Below are 21,702 nucleotides of genomic sequence, written 5' to 3'. Positions count from 1 at the left end.
TAACAATACTACTAACCAAAATAAAGGACATATTAGGTAGGGGCAGCAAGAATGGAAACTTCTAGTCAGATTTAAAATGTGCTGCTGTAGTACATCCCTTAAGAGAAATAATATATTGTGACGTGTTGCGCTATGGATGATGCCCCTCCCTCCCCTCCAGCTGTGACATGCTGAGCGGAGCCGAAGTGAGCTGAGTCCCAGCACAGTGGTCGCTATGCAACGCGAGTAAACAGTGGTTGCTAAGCAAAGTGGGTAAACAGTGGTTGCGAGAGACGATGGTAATAACAACGGTACCCATTACATAACAGGCAAACACGGCGGCAGACAACAGTGGTGCCTATTACGTGGCTGTTTTCTGTGTTGTCTGGAACGAGGCTAAATAAGGAGCAGCGAAGACTATTCACAGTTAGTTCGAAAGTACTCAAGTTACGAGTTAGTCACGAGTTAGCCAGGAAGTCAACCAGCATTTGCAGTCTAGTATTTGTGATACTGCCGATGGCAGTAATGTTGAGATTGTAAACTGTGTAATTGTAGGCGCGAATGTGCAATAATTCGTTATATCAGATAAGGCGTGAAGTTATTTGTCGCGTTATACACCCAACACGTGACAATATATTACTTTGCTCTTTTTACATAACTTTTTGCACAATGAACATTAATTTTGATGTTCTGAGCATTATGATATAACTTTCTTTGATCATGTTTCATCATTCTAGTGTTCTCAACAGACATTAGACCAACTTCAACAAAACATGTTCTCTGAGCTGGATAGGTCTGTATGTGGCAAGCTCAAGCACGGACCAGTATAATGACTCAATACATTCTGCATTATAACATAAACAAAGAGTAGCATATTCTATAGGGCTCACTAGACACAGCTAATCTTTATTCATAGGGTTACATGTGAGCAGAGAGAGGGAGAGAGAGAGAGGAAGTCATTGAAACTTAACAATTTTTAGAATTTTATATTGTGTCCAGAAAATAAATAGAGTGCCACAATAATATGCTACATGCATGTAACTTAACTGCAAACTACTGTGTATTAGTTTTCAGGAACAGGTTTAAGTTATCCGAAGACTAGCAGTAATAAATTTCATTATGGCTTTCTTTTGTTTCTATAGGCAACTGCCAGAATAGTACATAAAAATAAGCTGTAATAAAATTCTCTCTAAATCTCATTTATGTACAATCCATTAACATCAGTCACTAGTAACTGTTATTATCTCTAATTTCCCACCAACAAAACTTCACTGAAAAATAGACAACCCATTATTAAAGCAAGTGAAACTCTTTAACTTGAGAAGGAGACAATTTTATGAGGCTGTATAATGTTATAAATGCATAAAAAGTGCAAATTGATATACAGACCTTGTGCTGGATCTGCTGCCATTTTGTAAGAAGCTACTCTACTTTCAATTGTTCTTAGTTATTGTCAGAAGGGAACATATTAACACGTGGTGTCAGGGATGAATGAGGGTTTGGTATATTTGGAATGTGATGTGTGGGTTGATTACCAGGTTGGGGGAGTGATGAGTGACCTCCGGTTAAACATGAAGGCAGAAGGTTTCTACCCGCACTCTGTCCTGGGCCAAGCCCACCTCCCAAAGTAGTCATATCTGACAAGAGACGATGCTGATTTTCCAAAACTGCTGAAATGGGGACCATTTTTGCAGTATTACTTTCCATTCCAGAAGTCTCAATCATATCACTATCCATGACCTTCCCTCCAAAGATCATATGATGCCAGCTCTGTTGATGTTGATTGGTTTCTGCTCTTAAAGCAGTCAATGGATGATGGTGAGGAGCAGTGTTGCCAAGTGGTTTGCTGTCACTTTCTGAACCATGGAGGTGTGACTGAAGGAGAAGGTGTCCATCACTGGTGCCTCTTCGTCGAGAGACATCAGTTGGTAGGGGTGGATGTGGCTGATGGAGAGACAGCTGACCAGTGCTCATTGAAGAATTTGATGAAGATGGTGGTTGCTGATTCAGTTCATTGGTAATGAGATGGCCAACCCATTTACGGCTATCATCAGAATCACTGATCTTGTTATGGCTTAATGCAAGATGATCTTCAAGTTTTGGTTTACGATCAAAACCTGCGCCACAGAGTTGGCATCTAGAAACATATGACAACAGTTAGCACTATTAGTACTAACATTACTTCTGTTATTGTCATCATCATTGTTGTTGTGGTGGTAGTGGTGGGGGGGTGATGCAGAAAGAGGAAGAGGAGAAGGAGGAGATGATAATAATGAGGTTACTGGTTAATGGTTTAACAGTTGACTTATGTGTGGCTGTCAACACATCAAACAACAAAGAAATTCAAAACATAACTCATTAACAACTATCTTAATTCTTCTGCTACATATGAACCAGTGTAGTGATCTTAAGGTAATGTGGTTAAAAATTTGTTTCATTCATCCACTTTCATGGCAGACTGGAGCAAGTACAGTATTATTTTTTTATTGCTAGTGGGGTGGGACTAAGTCATTTATACTGCGGTCACTTCTGGCTTATTGTACCAGCCCCAGATGATAGGTGAGGGTGATTGTGGAGCAATTGGTGGAATGAAGATTGGCAGGAGGAAACTGAAGTACTCGGAGAAAACCTGCCCCAGCGCCACTTTGTCGACCACAAATCCCACTTGACCAGACCCGGGATCGAACCCGGGGTGCCGCGGTGGGAAGCCAGTGACTAACCTCTTGAGCTATGGCGCAGCCAGCAAGTACAGTAACAAAACAGTAATTATTAATAAAAAATCTGCATATTTCCTATACACTTCACAGACAGACATAATAATATGATTTATATAACATTATGTAACCTACATTTCATATCATGACAAACTTACATATATACGATATGTGAATTGAAATTTCTCAAGATTTATTTTCTTTTATTGTTTTTGGCAATGCAGAAAATCAGAAGTTATGAAAACATTTCCTTAATTCATAATTTTACACTGTATGGTTGCACCTGTGCTTGTGGTCCATTTTGCTCAGTGGCTAATTTTGTTATATCCTGTTTATATTTTCATTGTAGAATTGGGTAATTATTATTTTCTTTTAATTTCTAGTGGGGTGGGACTAAGTCCCTTGTAGACCATGCCATAGCTCAAGTGGTTAGTCACTGGCTTCCCACTGCGGTGGCCCGGGTTTGATTCCGGGTCTGGTCAAGTGGGATTTATGGTGGACAAAGTGGCGCTGGGACAGGTTTTCTCCAAGTACTTTGGTTTCCCCTGCCAATCTTCATTCCACCAACTGCTCCACAATCACCACCACCTATCATCTGGGGCTGGTACCATAGGCCAGAAGTGGCAGCAGTACAAGGGACTTAGTCCCACCCCACTAGTAATAAAAAATAAATGGCTTGAGTTATGGCGTGGCCATGAATTGGGTAATTAAGAAAGAGTTAATCTCAAATTTTGTCTTGGACTAGGTAAAACTCACATACAATCACATCAGATGTTGAAAGTTGTCAATGATGATGAAGTTATGTTAAGAACACAATCTTCTGAACCATATTTGAGGTGCAAAGAAGGTTATGATAAGACAGATGATGAACAATGTGAATGACATGTCCACATCATGATATGCCTCAGTGCATAGTACTTTAAAAATAAAAGAGCTGCTGGCCTAGTCGGACACCACTCAGTCAGGTAAAGCCCACATTCTCCTGACTTAGCTCCAAACAACTTCTTCCTATTTTTCAGACTAAGAAGCTATTTAAAAGGACACTGTTATGGTTAAGTTGAAAATGAGGAAAAGAGATCTGGCCCTCCAGGTTTGGGGGTTGTATGCAAGGCTGGCGACCTTGCTCTGTAAAAAAAAACAATTATCATGAAATTAAAAAATGTAAAAACCAGATGCAATCTGGCAGAATTGAATTGAATTTAATTTATTTACATTCTATAAATCCTAAGCAGGTTAGTACCTGTGGATACAGAACAAGTCAAATGGTTACATACATAAGTACAGGCAATTTTAGCTTAAAAATTAATATAACTTAATTTTACATCATTCTCTATTTACATTGAAGTATTCATCTAAAGAGTAGAAGGAATGAGCATGTAGATAATTCTTTAACTCTGATTTAAACTTTTTAGTATCATTGCCCAAGTTTTTAATACTTTGTGGCAGATTGTTGAACACTTTTATGCCAGTAAAGTAGACTCCTTTTTGATATACTGATAAAGTTGATGAGGGTAGGTGGAAGTTATATTTTTGTCTAGTATTCATGTTATAGACATCAGAATTTAATTTGAATTTATCTTTGTTGTAAACAACAAATAAGAGAAGCGATAATATGTATTGCGATTGAAGAGGTAGAATTTTTAATTTCTTAAATAATTCTCTACATGAATCTCTACTTCTACATCCTGTAATGATTCTAATTATATTCTTTTGTATTTTAAAAATTATTACACTATGTGAAGAGTTCCCCCAAAATATTAATCCATAGTTCATAATAGAATGAAAGTAGGCATGGTAAACCATCTTCAATGTTTCCTGTGACATAAAAGGCTTAATTGATCTCATCGCATAGCAAGCTGCATTTAATTTAGGTATAATTTGTTCAATATGTATTTTCCAAGACAGTGTACTGTCTACATGTATTCCAAGGAATTTTGTATCAAGTACTTTACAGATTAATTTGTTGGCATAACTGATGTCCAGATCAATTTGGTGGTTGTTTTTAGTTGTGAATGATATGTAATGGGTTTTATCAAAATTTAATGAGAGTAAATTGGCTTCGAACCATCTGTTTAAGGCTTCAAATACAATATTTATGTCATTTTTAAAGTTGTCAAATTTAGAGTTCTTAAATATTATACTAGTGTCATCTGCATATAGAATTGGTTTAGATTTATTGTTGATGGTTTTAGATAGATCATTTATGTAGAGAAGAAAAAGTAAGGGACCTAAAATTGATCCTTGTGGAACACCGTGCTTTATAATTCCCCAGTTTGAAAATGCATTATGACTGGAGTTTTTATTATTTATTTCAACTCTTTGATACCTGTTTTTGAGGTATGATTTGATCCATTCATTAGCTTTGCCAGTTATTCCATAGAAATTTAATTTCGATAGTAAGATATCATGATTAACACAATCGAAAGCTTTTGCTAGATCACAGAAAATCCCTCCCACAATTAATCTGTCATTGAGAGCACTTAAAATATCGTTAGTTAGTTCATAGGTTGCTTTTTCTGTTGTTAGGTCTTTCCTAAATCCAAATTGCTCTTTGACTAATATGTTGTTAGAATTTAAGTGTTCAAGTAGTCTATTATACATAACTTTTTCAAAGACTTTTGAGAATGAAGTCAATATGGATATTGGTCTGTAATTAGAGATGCATTTTCTCTCTCCTTTTTTAAAAAGTGGTTTCATTACAGCGTATTTTAAGCGTTGAGGAAAAGTACCTGATGATAAAGATTTATTACATAGATGATTCAAGGGTGAACTGATGTAAACAGAGCTTGCTTTAAGTAATTTGGTAGAGATTTCATCATATCCATGTGAATTTTTGGGCTTAAGGGATTTAATAATGTTTTCAATTTCCTTCCTTGTTGAGAATTTGAGATTGATATTTGGAAATGAATTGTTAAAGGCACGAGACAGATAGTATATTGGATTATTATTATTATTATTATTATTATTATTATTATTATTATTATTATTAGTATTGTTGTTATTGGAATATGTTTTCTCAGCTAATGAAAGGAAATATTCATTAAATGCACTTGCGATAGCTTGTGGATTGTTAGTGGACTTCCCTTCAATATTCAAACTTTGTACGTCTTCATTAACAGATTTCTTTCCTGATTCAACTTTCACAATATCCCAGGTGGTTTTAATTTTATTGTTTGATTTTAGAATTTGGCTGTTATAGTTATTCTGTTTGGCTTCTTTAATGACTTTTGACAAAATTTTACAGTACATTTTGTAGTGACTTTTTAGTCTTGGATCATTACTGTCCCTACTGGCCAAATATAGTTGTCTTTTGTGTTTACATGAAGTTTTTATTCCAATTGTTATCCAGGTGGATTTGTTTTTATTTTCATTTTTGACTATTTTTAAGGGAAAGCTTGAATAAAAGATCCTCAAGTATGTGTTCAGAAAGCAATTAAATTTAGAATCAATATTATTGCTGTCAAATACATTGTCCCATGATTCATTACTTAATTTTGTGACAAAATCTGCCATCTATTGAAGGCTATGGACCAAGAAAGGGCGTTTTGCTGTTGTTGATGATGTGGCACTCATATGGACTGTGAAAGAAAATTTATCGAAACATTTCGTCATGGTAGATCTACCAGCAAAACAACATAGATTTGGGAGACTATTCTGATGGGATGTACTGAATTTCTCTTTATCACACCTCTGATTTCTTATATCTTCATTCTATAAACTTTTGGACTGGACCTCTGATATACTAAAAACTGAACTTAAACCATAACCAGCCAGGTGCTAGGTCAGAAATGAAGTCCCACATTTAATGACTGAGGATATGAACAAGAGCAGCATGGTCAAAGCTNNNAATGACAGATGAATATGGAGCAGTGCTGAAATGATGATTAGGTAGGGAAAACAAAAGATACTCAGAGAGAGAGAAAGAACTTGGCTCCAGAGACATTTTATCCATCATGAACCTCACATGAAGACACCAGGGACTGATCTTGAGGCTCTGTGCTGAGAAGCCGGTGCCTAACACCCTGAGCTACATCACAGTGTATACAAAGTGAGCCAAAAGTCACTGTGCACCTACACTACAAATAATATAACAGCTTTATTCTTAGTATTGTAGCGTGTAGAGCTGTTAGTAGACAATGACAGTGAGATAAGCAAATATACCAGAGCCGTTACTGGGTAATGTGCTTCACAAACAAAACACATTCCCATACAAACAATTTGAACAATATCTCCACAGCAACGAATCTACAGGCAACAACTGTGGAACTGTTGGAAATGGTGTTTTCTATGGTTGGTCTGTGTTGAGGAGTTATAAGCGGGACAAAGTAAAGACTTAGTTCAGTAAAATATAATCGACCTAAGCTTGGCAATGGTCAAGCTTATGACCATTCAAGTGACTAATCTGCTGTTGTAGCATAAGATAAATACAATAGGCATGATCTGCTTTGCAAAGCCTGTATTGACAGAGGACTTGTATGCAGTACAAAAGGAAGAATTTTCAATAACATGCCATATCTGCAAAACATACATTTGAGGAAGGGCCAAACATATTCATAAGAGACAAACTCATCCTCTTGTTGAACAGGGTGTTACACAAGGACTGTGATGACAAGTGTTCAGTTGAAAAATCTGTGGTTGTGTCTCTCATGCGGCTTGACACCAAGACAAACTGATTGGTGGTATACCGCTAGTCATACAGTAACTCTGACTTAGTTCAGTGAGATTCTGTGGGTGAGAATGAGAGGCTGGGTTTGTGACCAATGGTGGAAGAACCAAGCAATGAATAGTAAAAACTTAGTGCTTGCAGTATTAATTTGAGTGAACAGATTAGTGAAAGTGTTGTAAGTTCACAATCAGACTGTAAGTCAGATACGGCAAATCTTGATTGGATTTTGTGATTTGAACGAAATGTGTTGGACAGCGTGGTTTTTATGGACATCTGCTGCCAATTGGTTTGACAAAAAGGGCTTCTCCATTTGAGTCAAACTGGGAGTCATATAAATATCAACACTTAATTTGATAAAGTATGAGGTTAAAACAAAGCAGCTGTGAAATCATTCATTTCAGGAATTAAATAACATTCACTAAAATAATGTTAAAAATACAGATGCAGATGTTTAATATAATTTAGAAGTAAACACAAGTACCTGTGAATTTTCTTAAAGCTACCTTCCCTGGCATTGGCTCCCAATGGATCATGGATGCGATTGTGTGCAACCAAGTTGTAACGTTCAGCAAATCTTTTTCCACATGTCTGGCACTGATAAGGGCGTTCTCCTGTGTGGACACGGGAATGGCGCTTAAGATGTGAGCCTGACAAAAGTGCCAACCCACACACCTTACACTTGTAACTCTTCTGACCAGTATGTGCCAATGTATGCATGTTGAAACTTGTGTGATGAACAAAACGCTTGCCACATAGTTCACACTAGAAGGAAGTCAGATTTAACATCTCATTAAACTTTCAAGAGATACCTTTCAGAAATACCACAACAATTTTATTTTGTTATTGTAAAGAGGCCGTTTGTCCAACATTGTTCGCTGACCCTAGGATTTCAGATTTTTTCAGACAGAATCAGAGCACCTGCAGTTACGTACATCATAATGGGCCATGAAAACAAAGATAAATACATACAACCTGAAAATAATATATAGCAGAATCAATATGTTGTGTGACGGCATAAAACCCCCTAAACCTGTTAACACACCAGGATGCAGAACACACACACAAAAAAAAAATATACTGAAGTTTAGACGAAACAGCAGGCTTCTACATTATCTATACATATTGTAGGTCACGCTATAGCTCAAGCGGTTAGTCACTAGCTTCCCACCGCAGCAGTCTGGGTTCGATCCCGGGTCTGGTCAAGTGGGATTTGTGGTGGACAAAGTGGCGCTGGGGCAGGTTTTCTCCGAGTACTTCGGTTTCCCCTGCCAATCTTCATTCCACCAATTGCTCAACAATCACCCTCAATTATCATCTGGGGCTGGTACAATAGGCCAGAAGTGGCCACAGTACAAGGGACTTAGTTCCACCCCACTAGCAATAAAAAAAATACATATTGTACTGTACTGTATTTATTACACATTCCAGCACATCCATTCAAGGCCAAAGCCACTGGATACGGAACCTGTCAGACCACAAACTTGCTAAATCAGCAAGCAGTCAGCAGAACAATGCATACAGATCCACAACAATAAATCAAGCATATGAAACCCTACACACCACTGCAACTACATAACCTACCATGTGTATATAAAATACAATACAAAATTGGAACATATATGGTTGTTTGTAGTAAATCTGAGGAAATATTGTGCGTATTTCTGTGTAACTGTATTTATCCCCTAGTAGGCAGTTCCACAGCAGGGCTTGGCACTCAAAGGGTTCAGCAAGTACATTGCTTGTGCTAATGATGGATCCATTTTGATTACATATTCAGTAATATAGTGCAATATATTTATGATTATATAAGTACACACCTGAGGATGGTCAACCATGACTGACACATGTAGTGTTTAATATAATAAACTGATTGATCTATTGATATATTCAATTCAATCGCCTATTATATACAGCATAATCAGTGTGTTGTGTGACATCATACAAATGCCTATAAATCAGTATATCATACTTACATTTACATTTACATTTATTTTCACTTGATGCCATGTATTGACTGAAATGCTGTACTAAATCATTAACATTAAGCCAATTTCATTTCCTGTGGCAGTTTTAACACATGCACACCAAGCAAATCTAATTACCCGGCTACATATACAGGGATAGACTTCAAATAAACAAGACCAAATTCTATAAGTTACTCGCAAGTATGAATGAAAGAATGTACAAGGGGTGGGCCTTCTTGGCCCTTGTACTGTGGCCACAGTGCTCTATTGTGCCTCCCCTTCGGATTATCCCCTCAACCATCCTGCGGTTCGAATGAAGCATAGGATTTTGTACGTGGGGACGTCTAAATAGTCACTTGGTTCCATGAATTATTGACCCAAGTGGCGCAATCTTAAATAAGCTAAGGCCTCACATTCACACAGGATATGTGTGCGGCTGTTTTGTTTTCTTCTTGACACCTCTCACAAGTTGGACGGTTACTTAGTCCCAGTTTGAGGACGTGTCCTGTAAGTAGTCCTACCACCCATCGTAGCTGGTTCTGGTTTCACTTCAACAGTTCCTTCACTCTTTTAGTAGAGGGTCCTCGCATGAGTCCCTTTGCTTGCCTGAGTGCAGTTAAGGATCCACAGTATTTCTTGTGATTCATATTTGTCCAGTCCCTGACTGCCTTTCTGGCACCTCCTATAGAGATGCCACAGGCTGGTTCAGGTCCTATGAACAGATGTTCAGCTCCAATCTTGGCCAATTGGTCTGCTATTTTGTTTCCAGCAATACCCTCATGCCCTGGCACCCATATCAGTTGTACCCTGTTATGTTTGGCCAGTTCCATGAGAGTTTGGTGGCAATCCCAGACCAATTTTACTCACAAGTAACTTATTTCATCAAATCTCAAGCTACAGAGGGTGTATACATGTGTACAGATGGAAATTTTGGGATTTATTACAACCTAGGCAAATTACTTTTACTGCTTTAATGTAATAATTATAGATTTGTACTGGGTTTAAATGGTTATTGCTCAACTGAAGCTGTGTAAACATGCAAAATGACACACTGTAGAATACCACTGTTAGGAAACCTGTATTACTACACAAACTGATACCATGACTACCAAAGAAATATTTGAGAACTTACACAAGTTGACTCACATTACTGCCATCCTTACATAATTCTCCTTTCTAATATTGTGGGGAAATTAATTTATCTTATTTTGTTCTCACATAACTTATCACATTAATTTTACATGGAGGAGAAGAGGAAAACCATGAATGCTATGATCTGATTTTATCCCTTGGAAATTAATTTTATCAAAATTTATTTTGTACTGTTCAGTAAATCATACCTGAAATGGTGCCTCCCCAGTATGAATCGGCAGATGTCTCTGTAGTGCTCCTTTCTGAGTAAATGCCTTATTGCAGAAAGGGCAACTGAAGGGATTGATACCATTATGCATGCCAACATGGATATCCAGGGCAGCTTTGTGCTTGTATGCTTGTCCACAGATCTCACAGATGAATGGTCTTTCATCACTGTGTGTTGCCACATGCGACTTGAATTCACTCATTGTTCTCCACATTTTTCCACAGATTGTACACTCATGTTTCGGTGGCTTTGGAAAAGGGTCTCTCTTCTTTGGTTTCTTCTCCTTAGCACCTACACGGCTACTTTTCTTCCTGTCAATACTTTCAGTCTTTCTCTTTATTGGTTTAGGACGAGAAGTTTTTGGTTCTGCTTTTACACATGGTACACGGTCTTTAATTTCATGTTCAATGCCATCACTTTCAGGGTTTGTCTCCCCTTTTTTAACATTTTCATTTGAGTCTTCCTTTTCAGTTTCTGTAGAAGGATGCATTTCTTCATTGTCTACCTCCTCCTCTTTAACCTCCTTCTCTTCATTTTCCATATCAAATATATCCTCATCCATCTTCCATTCAAAATCATCATCACTTGTACTACTGCTGTCTGACTGACTACCACCAGGATCACCTTCAGTTTTATCACTACTTCCTTTTATATGACAGGCCACCTCTTTTAAAGTAGCCTGGTTCAATGATACTGCCACACTTTCTAAAGGGATGTGACACACATCTATTATATTTTCAACAGAGACATCTTTTCCGTGTTGTTTTAATGCATGAATTCCTGCACCAGATTTTGATCCAAATCGCTTGCCACAGTCTCTGCATTGATACGGTTTTGCACCACCATGTGATAAGAGATGCTGTTTCACTTCACAGGGACGGCGGAAGAGACGACCACAGAGTCTACAAGGATGAACATATCGCCGCCTTCTTCTTGCATCCTTGGTCTTTATTTCAAACTGTTTTCCTGATGCAGAGGTACTAATTTTGTTATTTTCTGCTACATTTACTGGTGGTTTTGTATTTTGGGCCTTCTTCCGAGGATTACCTTTTCTTTTACTGCGATCTTTATTACTATTACTGCTAGATTTACTGACATCTTTATTTACAGATGCACTTGTGTCATTGTATTTTGACTCATCTTCACTGTTCTACAACATAAAATATTTCATTATAATACTGACAATGAAAATTATAAAGTAACTTAATCGTATAGAATTGGCAGTTTGGTGGAGAATTTAACTTACCAATGACTGTGAAGTATTTTTTCCTTCTGATTCATTTCCTGTGAATTCACACTTCTCAACTTTCAGTGCACTTATGCAGTCTACAGATTCATTGTTTTGTTGATCTTCAGTTTGACATCCTATACCTTGAACATCCTCCAAATCATATCCATTTTCATGACAACTTTTGGCAAAACATGTTAAGATATCTTTCTTTAACTTAATGCACTTTTCCTCTGAGTAATCTAATTCTTCAAATAATGCAAAACATTTTGTACAAATAAAAGTACTAGGTATTGAGGACTGCTCTACAGTTCTGCGTATCACTTTCTGAATAGAATTTGCAAGTAAAGTGCCACTGTGGGGAATGACTGTATAAAATATACTATAGCTTGCATTGACTGAAACTTCAACATTACATATTAAACAGTTCAACTGCTTTACATTTTCACTATCACTCATCTTAAAAGTACTTTTCAAACAGATTCTGTGCAACTCAGAAGAGAAAAATAATTTCCATTAGTATGACAGGTAAGGTTAGATTGTACAGGGGTGACCTTGCAGTGACAACAATGGCCCAACTCTGCTTTGTAATTTACAGATTAAAAAATTACACAAATCGAGACACTTCCTCCTCAAAAGTTATGTTACTATATATGACATCCCCTGCAGTAGACTATTCGTTCTTAATAATTTTCCAGCGATTACAAAATTAGGTTGAAAACAAACGTAATAACTTATCTTTTTTTGTCGACCCCTTTACACGGGACACTACTTTGACATGATACATATTGCAGCCAACTTAACTAGTTACCTTATATTTGTTACTACATAAGTCCACACATTTATGTAACCAAAGTACAACTTCATACATAATATATCACTAATCACTGTGTGACCATTATTATAACTGCGCTAAAACAAAATTAATGATTAGTAAGCCACATATCAGTTCATTTTGTAGGTTGGTGTAAATGCAAATACTTTCTTTTCGGGTAATCTTTCTTTTGTTAATGAAGCAGCGTAAGAAAATAAATGACCTTCGCGAAAATAAATTTCTCTTTAATCTGTGTAGATCGTATCAAGAATTTAGTCCTGTAACACATTTATATTTCTTTTTATAACAGCCAAACAAAATTTACTTTATATGCCTTACTATATGTAGCAATTTTACATTTTTCCTGGGAAAGAAAGTCATTTCCACAAGTAATAATAATAATAATAATAATAATACAGTACACGCATACGTATACTATTCTGGTAAAACTATGATAGTAAGGCATTTAATTAGGCGTGAGAATATAAGTATGGATATACACCGCATAAACGTAAAATAAAATTGCACGTACAGGGAACGAAAAGTGCGACTTATGCGAGGCTGTATGTACATGCTGTATGTTTGAAATATGTTTCATAAAAAGTTACTACATAGATACTGCACCCTGAACATTATCTCAACCTACCGAATACGGGTTAGTAGCGAATATAATCAATGCAGAACAGAAAATTACAACATAAGAACACCGACAGCGACTGTACAAAATCTGCTAAGCTGTACTGAACGGAGTGCAGAAGAATTGTGCTACCACGTCTGTTAGCAGATTTGTCAGTGTCACGTTAGAATGTTAGGTTGTCAGAAGGTGAGGGGGTGGAGGAAGAACTTATATTATTTGTATTACTTCACCGGGATACGCTTAGGAACGATGCGAGGAACAAATGTAATTACTGTACGTTCGCTAGTTTGTTTGTTAGTTATATTCGTAGGAAAATTCCAGCGGGAACAAGATCTAACCTCTTTGTGCGCTCAGAAATGTAATTATAAGACTGTATTTCAGTTGTCAGTTTGCTTTACCCGTATTAGAAAACAGACACTCTTACCCCAACACTTTTTTTTATCCCTGAGTAACATGTTTCTGTTACGGAAATACGATTGGGTACACATGCGCGCCGGTACAGTTATGTCAATATGAACCTTAAACATCCAAAGACATCGTTATAAGCAAAGACTTCAGGCCAGAACTGGAAGTTCAATTTCACATTTCATACTCAGCTCCAGAAGTTAATTATTAAGGTTGTATCTAATTTTTGTTGAAGGGTTGCTTTGCATGGCTTTTGTGTGAATAATTATAGGATCGAATGATACCATTGTGGTTTTTTTATTGAGTGAAGTTGTGTCATGTTATATGATGTTGTTATAACTTTTGGCAGAGCGAATTAATATGGTACAGATTGTGTTTGTTAAATTTGTTTTGTATAACCTCATTCATACCATCACCATGTTTGTAGGTTTTGAGCTTCTGACAGTGATGGCTATGAAGAGTTCTGTCTTCTGGGAAATAACACTGTGCAGTCCGTTGATGGTTAACTGATGTTTTGGAGAAACATGTCACCTCCAAGTATGGGAATAAAGAGTAGGCCAAGAAAGAAACCAGCAACAAGCAGGCAGGAAGAAAGAGGGAGAAAGGGGGTTGTGAGTCATTTGGAGTAGGAGCACCCAGTGTGCCACCTGCTTCATGCTACTTTCTTGCTTGGCATGCGAAATGTTCCTTTGGAATGTTGGTTGACATTCTGTGGACTACTTGGCATTATATCCCAGGATACCCTTCAATATTTCATATATAATTTATAGAAGTGGCTTATATCATCATCATCCTACAAAAGTCATACAATGTCCATTTAGTTATTTCCCTCAAACTAAAAGCCAAACAATATTCCCACCAACACCTAGTTGTTTTACTTTCTTCAAGAAGTTACTGTAATAGAAATTTGTATTTTTTTGAACTTCTGTCATCATACATTATTTCATGTACCTGTATTAAGTATATGGAAAGTGTGGTTGATATGTATTATAATTTGTTCTTTTAAATTTATATGATGACTTCAGTTTTTATAGTTGGCTACTCATGTTCCCTGATTTCCCCCTCCAAAAATTGTAGAAAAAAACCCATGGGTGGTGGTGGTGGTGGTGGTAGTAGTAGTAGTAGTAGTAGTAGTAGTAGTAATGGTGGTATAGTATTGGGGGTGACAATGGCAGTGGTAGAACTTTTTTTTTCTTGGCACTACAGCCCCAGTGGGCCTAGAACTACCTCCATGAACTCCGTTCACTTCGGTTTTTCTAGATATTACACATACGATAGGACTCCTTGGGCAAGTGATCAGCTCATTGCAAGGCCTCTACCTGTAGACAAAGTGAATGTAGTTGGTTGGAAATGGTGAGCTTTGGATTCTCTGAGGCCCAGGTATCTGTGTGGTGGAACATGAACAGGAAGCTCTTAATATTGTCTTTCCACAGCAACACAACCACTAGAAGAGTAAAAGGTTTTGATAACTAACACATACTGAACTGTTGTTTATGATGTCATCTTGTTGCTAACTTGAGAATTGCAAATGGCGAGAAACAAACTTTAGAAGTGTGTATAACAATCTGCAAAAGTTTTATACAGGTGTGTGCAATAAAGATGAACTAATACAAATGTTGAAGTTTCAGACGATGAAAGAAAAATACTGTATTTGAGGGTGCAGTATTCTTCACCTCAAACTGAAAGAATCACAAAGCTAAGACAATGCAATCAGGAAAATATATTACTGACAAGTAGTTCAAGAAAACACTATATATGAGATAATGGCTGGACTAGTAAACAATGCAGCTAGAGGTTGACCATTGTTTAGTCTCAAAACTGGACTATTGTTTTCTTCAATAGACAGATGCAGGGAAGCTGTGGTACAGGATATACATCAATATCTATAAATATTTGGAGAATGACTGTGCAGGTAGAACCATTTCCATTTGCCTTATTAAGACTTTTACAGAGTGAAAGGGATACCTTTTTATCTTTCAGAATCTTATGCATCTCAGATGTCTCCCAAATTTTCTGCAATGTAGTGGTTACAGTTTTCTTAGTACTTCTGAATAAATTATAATCATTTTATAGTACCAAGAAATTAAGTCATATATCGATATGGAATTTGAATTAATGTTGTCACATGTTAGTGACTAGACATAGGGTTTGGATTGATAATTGGATGTATTGGATGCTCATAACTTCTAATTACAGATATCTATAACAGTCTCTCTGATTTACACACTCCATATCACTACAACTACAGCATACATAAGTTTTTCAATTTGTTCACTAGTCATTGCTAGGCAGCAGCTACTAACAATCCAACTCAAGACTGTGAACTGCTGACTCCAACCTCAGACTGACTTGTGACTCATTTGTTTTCAGGACACCAGACTGATACCTGCTTACTCTGACTTTTGACTCAGAGTCTGAGTCAGAGTTACTATATTGAAGTCAAAGTCATGTTGCGACTGACGATCAGTTAATAAGTCTTGGTGTTGAGCCCCATCTGGAGCTCATGAGCAGATATTTATTACTGTTTGACAGTTATGGTCTTGTTTCTGTACGGCGCCATCTCTGATGAGAGGACGGGTCTGTCTTTTGTATATAATTGCTATCCCTTGCCAGCGCAGTGTTTCTTGGGTCCAAGTCCCTTAGTACTCATGACCATATTTTACTGTCTCAGATTTGAGACTTCCCTTTTCGTTGCCTCCTACCACTCACAGGGTCAAGGTGGAGGTATTTGAACCTGCCTTATTCTTAATTTTGCACTATAAACATCCACATATTTGTCCAGTTGGCTCTCATTATATGACCTCAGCTTGGACCAGGTAGAAGGCACCGCTTCCACCAGTTCCTCCATTGTTGCGTGTTTATTCCTTGCCACAGAAACGTGTTTACTGTGCCATTGAATAACAATGGCTGCATCTGTTCTGAATTTTATATATGTAGTAACAGTTACTTTTGAATTTCAGCTGCACATGTAAACACACTTATGTAAAATGGATTTGATGAAGTGGCCAATATTTAGCTTACTAGAACCAGATTTTGTTTACAAAATAAAGATGGCTTGTGTTTATGGTATGTATTCGATTATATTTTTCCTTAAAAGATCTAAAGGATCTTGGATGAGGAAATCTGAATATACTCTGTTACTGGCAGGTAACTCATCATTCCATGTTTTAATTCTGAGAAGACACATTTCTGGTTACGTTCTGGATGGCAGAATCTATTCAGTGTCCTATGTCCATGATTCTCAGCTTGTAATTACATGAAAATGAATTTGATGTATTATATTGCATCTGTAGGTGTTATGATATAGACAAAATATGACAGTAGGTCACATAATATTTAAAGTTACCGTAAGCACTGCTTGGCTTGCTTTCAGTAGAGGAGGCTTAAAATTGTGTTTTAAGTAGAATATGAAGAAGCAAGTGGTTTGATTGATTGATTGATTTATTTCGTCACTGTAGATCATTGTACATGATATATGACAAGTCAAGTTAATTCTGAATATTAACAATTTGATATATAAGTAGATTAAAATTACAATAGTTACAATTTTTTACATTCTTATTTGTGGAGAATTTGATGGAATGAACATTGGCAGGGGAAACCGAAGTACTCATAGATGTTCATAGATGTCCTGTTATGGCAAGTGTTTCATTGGTGTCCGTATTTCTACCAGGAAGTTGTGCGATGGTACCTTCAAATGGGTCATGTTGGCTCCCATACATCTTCCAGTTTTTTGTTTATTTTAACCAGCACAACAGAAAAAGGATTTTTTAAAAAACAGTAGACATTCATGAAACATACCAGCAACCCAGTCTCTAAGGCATTTTTTAAGGGCTGTCAACATATTAATATTTTTTAACTGTAATGTTGTATTTTAGCGTCCTGTTGCACTGATTTTCGTCCATGATATGTATGCAGTGTCCGTCTTGTAGTGCATTCACTTTCACCTGTTATTTCACAACATGTTTCGGCAACATAGTGCCATCATCAGGTGCTCCATTTACGTTAATCTATTGCATTGCTTGCCATTATGTCATTGTAAAATTATTGAAAAAGTATTTAAAAATATTCGTAAACTATAATAAATTTTTATACACTAAAATCTTGTTAAGATATTCATCTTATTTGTCCCAATTCAAACCCTCGCATAGTTCCTCCACTATGGGAGTTGTTCCTCTTATACTCTGTGTATATCGTGTCTCGTGATGTGTGTTCCCTTTTTGGCTGCGAGCCAAAAAGGAAGGACACATCACAGACACAGTACACACAGAAACGACTCCCATAGTGGACGAACCATACTATACGCGAGTTTGAATTATGACACATAGATGAATAATCTTAACAAGTTGTAATATATACAAATTTTATTATAGTTGACGAATAATATACTTGTAAATAATTTTATGAAAGACACATGATGGCGAACAATGTAATAGCTAAGCGTGAATAACAAACCTGAAGATGGCACTATGTTGCTGAAACATGTAGTAAGAAGTGACATATGAAATTGAGTGCACTACAAGATGGCCATTTTTAACTGGTTAATCATATGAATTAAGTTTGTTGGTGGAGAGCAAATTACTTTGTCCAGAAATTAAGTAGCTGATGTGTCATTAAATAGTAGTAATAAATAAGTTTTAAATCTGAACCCATGGAAGTGGGTTCATGTTCTTCCTATTTGACGGTGCATATACTTAGTTTGTTGTGAATCAATACCACTGTGATAGTTAAATGTTACTGTTTTGTGGACATGTAAGACTGTTAATACAGTGATCAGTATTTCTCCATTATGATATTTTCATGATTTTTCAGTCATTTATGAAAAATGTTGTCTAATACTTGTAAAATAGTTGTTTAACAAACAGATATCTCTGGCTATGAAGAGGTATTTATGGTAAGGACTTTGCCTGGTAGCTTTCAGTCACAACAGTTATGTGTCAGCAGGTATCTCACCAGGACAGGGAGACGAGGCAATGAAATAAGGCACCGTTCTACATATATGACAACTTTACTCTTGAATAGTTGCCTTAAACTTGCTCCTTTCTTCACTTTCACTGCTGGAGTTGCATAAAGTTATTCTTGTTAGAATTATGACATTGTGTTATTATTTGCATGAAGATTTCAAATAAGAGGCCTTCTTCTGAGAAGTATTGTATTAGGATATAGTGACATACATAGAGCTTTTGATGCAAAGATATAGTGAATATGATTTTTAAATTTTTTGATAATGAGATGGATTCTATGGACCAATTACAATACTGTGATTAGAAGAATAAAGATTTGGAGATTTTCAAACACATGCACATGCACGCACACACACAATAAAACAGGAATTAAATTAGTTCACAATAATTTTTTGTTTGTAGGCAATCTAGGTAATGAAGCAATTATGGTGACCGAAAGTGATGAAGTGTTTGCTATTGGTTCAAATGCTGCTGGCTGTTTAGGACTTGGTGATTTACAGAGCACACTGTTTCCAAAGAAGGTGGAAGTTTTATGTTATAAAAAGGTAAAAGGTATGAAACATAACCTTGATTTTGTGATTATATATGCTGTAGAATTTATTGTATTTGAAACTTAATACAATGTTATTTTCATAAAATGATGCTGAGTTTATGAAGTTTTCAAATATATAAAAACAATTTTTTCATTTCCCATCCTGTTATCTATTTATTTATTGTATGATTCAATTTAACAAATAGAAATTGATTTCCTGTGGTACATATTTATGGTCATAGTTTTCACTGTGTATAACAATGAAAATTCTGAGCCTTGGCAACTCATAATGCTAGGTTTCACACATTATTTTATGGGGAAACTTAAAAGTGTCACAGGCTTGTATTTAAGACACCTAAGAGAAAGAAGACTGGGTGATACACTTAGGTTGTTTGGAGGACTAAAGAAGTGCCCTGAAAAAAAGAACTTATTTTGAAAGAATGTGGTAGGAGTCCTTTTAAGAGACTAAGGTGTTAGCTGGGAGGATAATAAAAATAGATCACCAAGAAGCTGATGGATTGGTTTTATTCAAGATAAGAGACCAGTTATAATGACTGTGAATTCTTCAAAATAAGGGAAATTAATTTTTGCAAATATGTAAGTAGTCCTTCAATACAGTTTGAATTTCTGGTACTGAAATTAAAGTTAGTGCCTGATATTCATGTGGCTATGTGACTAGGTTACTGTCTGTTTTCATGTTCAGTTTTCATCTGATGCTGAAGTTATTGACCACTTCTTCGTTATATTTGGATATTTCTTATTTAATGCAGATTAAGCACAGTGCCAAAGAAAGAAAACAAAACAGGAATAGAAAGGTTTACTTTTCTTATAAGTACACATACTCTTTATTTTCCATGTGCATTCTTGAAATTTTATTTGTGTTAACCAAGATGTTCATATATTGCTGACAGCTTTTGTAGTAGTGAATCTATAGGAATTTATTGCTTCATATTAAATGTGCATATCTTGTGTAGGACATTTCCCTGAAATAGGTTTAAATTCTTTACTTCAGTGGTCTTGTATGTGTGTAAGGGGTGGGCCATAAAATCTGGCCCTTGCACTGTGACCTTCAATGATCTATTGTTCTTCCCCTTTGGATTCACCCTTTATTAATCCTACACTTTGAATGAAATGTAGGACTTTATTTATGGGGGCGTCATAATAGTCACTTGGTTCCTTGAAGAACTGACTCAGGCGACAAAATCTTAAATAAGATATGACCTCACAGTCACATAGGATATATATGGCTGATTCATCTTCTTGTAGGCATCGTCCAGTAAGTAATCCTACCACCCATCTTAATTGATCTCTGTTTAATTTCAGCAAGTCCTTCGCTCTTCTGGCAGAGGGTCCTGTTCCCTGTTTGAGTCCAATTGTGGATTCCCAGTGTGATTTCTATCTGTCCAGTCCCTGATCGCTTTCTTGGTAACTCCAATTGAGATGCCACAGTCTGGTTCAGGTCCTATGAATGAATGTTCAGATCGTGTTCTTTCCAGCTGATCTGCAGTTTCATTCCCAGCAATATCCTCATGACCTGGCACCCATGTCAGTTGAACTCTTTTATGTTTGGCCAGTTGTGCGAGGGATTGGTGGCAGTCTCAGACCAATTCTGAAGTGATTTGGTGTGTACCAAGTGCTCTAATTGCAGCTTGACTGTCTGATAGAATATAGATGTACCTATTTTTATAGTTTCTATCTAAATTCTCAACTGCGCATGCCTTAATGGCATACACTTCTGCCTGGAATACTGTTGTATACTGACCAAGGCCGAAACTATGTTTGCGCCCTGTTCCATCACAATACACCCCAGCTCCAGTGCCTTTATTGTCTTGGAATCATCTGTATACCAGATTAGTTCCCCCTTTCTCTCTTTCCATTCACTTCTATCAGGAAATCTGATCATGAAGGCTTTATTATAGGCCTGTTTTGGTATCATTTTATCAGACCCCATCTGTAGGATGGGTTCTTTTTTGATGTCCTGAATCATGTATGCATGTCCAAAACCTTCAGATTTAGGTCTCCATTGAACATTGCAGCATAAGCTGTCATTTTGTGGCTTGGCCTCTGCTTCCATCTACAGATGCAGTGGGGGGAGTCCTAGTAGGATATCCATTGCAGCTGTATAATCACCTGTAAGAGCCGTTACCTGGATCACATAATCATGGAGGCCATTGAGATCGAGCTCCATCCGAATAACATGAACAAAGAAACAGGGTTCTGTCTCAACAACGCATGGAAGCCTCTCATCTCTTCCCTCAAGAGAACTCCACCAAGTCACCCCAGTTCTTCGTCATGTCATTGACATCAGTAGCCTGTCCCCTGTAATACATGTCATTGATGTCAGTAGCCTGTCTCCAGCCAACCGGTTCTTCTTGTCTAACCGCAACCTCCGTGTCATTGACCTCCAAGTTGCCTGGATTCACTGGCCGTTCCCCCCCC

At 36.8% G+C, this 21,702-nt stretch overlaps 2 protein-coding genes across 10 annotated transcripts in view; one reads left to right on the top strand and one right to left on the bottom strand.

Annotated features, from left to right (window-relative positions):
* Positions 1-213: 213 nt before the first annotated feature.
* LOC111867310 (zinc finger protein 429) lies at positions 214-12,870 on the bottom strand. 3 transcript variants are annotated; one of them, XM_023857054.2, is made up of 5 exons: positions 12,723-12,870; positions 11,930-12,092; positions 10,664-11,833; positions 7,841-8,121; positions 214-2,116 (listed from the first exon to the last, which is right to left on the bottom strand). In XM_023857054.2, exons 1-5 carry the CDS (start codon positions 12,776-12,778, stop codon positions 1,423-1,425), a joined length of 2,364 nt encoding a protein of 787 aa, XP_023712822.1. In that variant the 5' UTR covers positions 12,779-12,870; the 3' UTR covers positions 214-1,422. The 3 variants fall into 3 exon arrangements, with proteins under 3 accessions (XP_023712822.1, XP_023712823.1, XP_023712821.1); XM_023857055.2 differs by having other exon boundaries at positions 11,930-12,064; XM_023857053.2 differs by lacking the exon at positions 12,723-12,870 and having other exon boundaries at positions 11,930-12,709.
* A 290-nt stretch (positions 12,871-13,160) lies between these two features.
* Positions 13,161-21,702, top strand: part of LOC111867307 (RCC1 and BTB domain-containing protein 1) — a gene marked incomplete at its 3' end in the record, with an annotated part of 25,506 nt that continues 16,964 nt past the window's right edge. The window contains 3 exon segments of one of the 7 annotated variants that reach the window (XM_033752626.1): positions 13,161-13,380; positions 16,728-16,833; positions 19,134-19,283. In XM_033752626.1, the coding sequence (XP_033608517.1) occupies positions 16,755-16,833; positions 19,134-19,283 (229 nt within the window). 7 annotated transcript variants of the gene reach the window in all.

The sequence above is a fragment of the Cryptotermes secundus genome, unplaced genomic scaffold, assembly GCF_002891405.2.
Source record: "Cryptotermes secundus unplaced genomic scaffold, Csec_1.0 scaffold1715, whole genome shotgun sequence".
NCBI lineage: Eukaryota > Metazoa > Arthropoda > Insecta > Blattodea > Kalotermitidae > Cryptotermes > Cryptotermes secundus.
Note: the sequence above shows the minus strand (reverse complement) of the source record. Positions and strands in the feature narration are given on the sequence as shown.

What these genes read in the sequence shown, in the direction of transcription:
- LOC111867310 (XM_023857053.2), bottom strand. Translation starts at nt 12,370, where the DNA reads ATGAGTGATAGTGAAAATGTAAAGCAGTTGAACTGTTTAATATGTAAT. An exon ending in AAAATACTTCACAGTCATTG is followed by an intron (nt 11,834 to 11,929) that starts GTAAGTTAAATT and finishes TTTATGTTGTAG; the next exon opens with AACAGTGAAGATGAGTCAAA. An exon ending in AGCTTTAAGAAAATTCACAG is followed by an intron (nt 2,117 to 7,840) that starts GTACTTGTGTTT and finishes ATATGTTTCTAG; the next exon opens with ATGCCAACTCTGTGGCGCAG.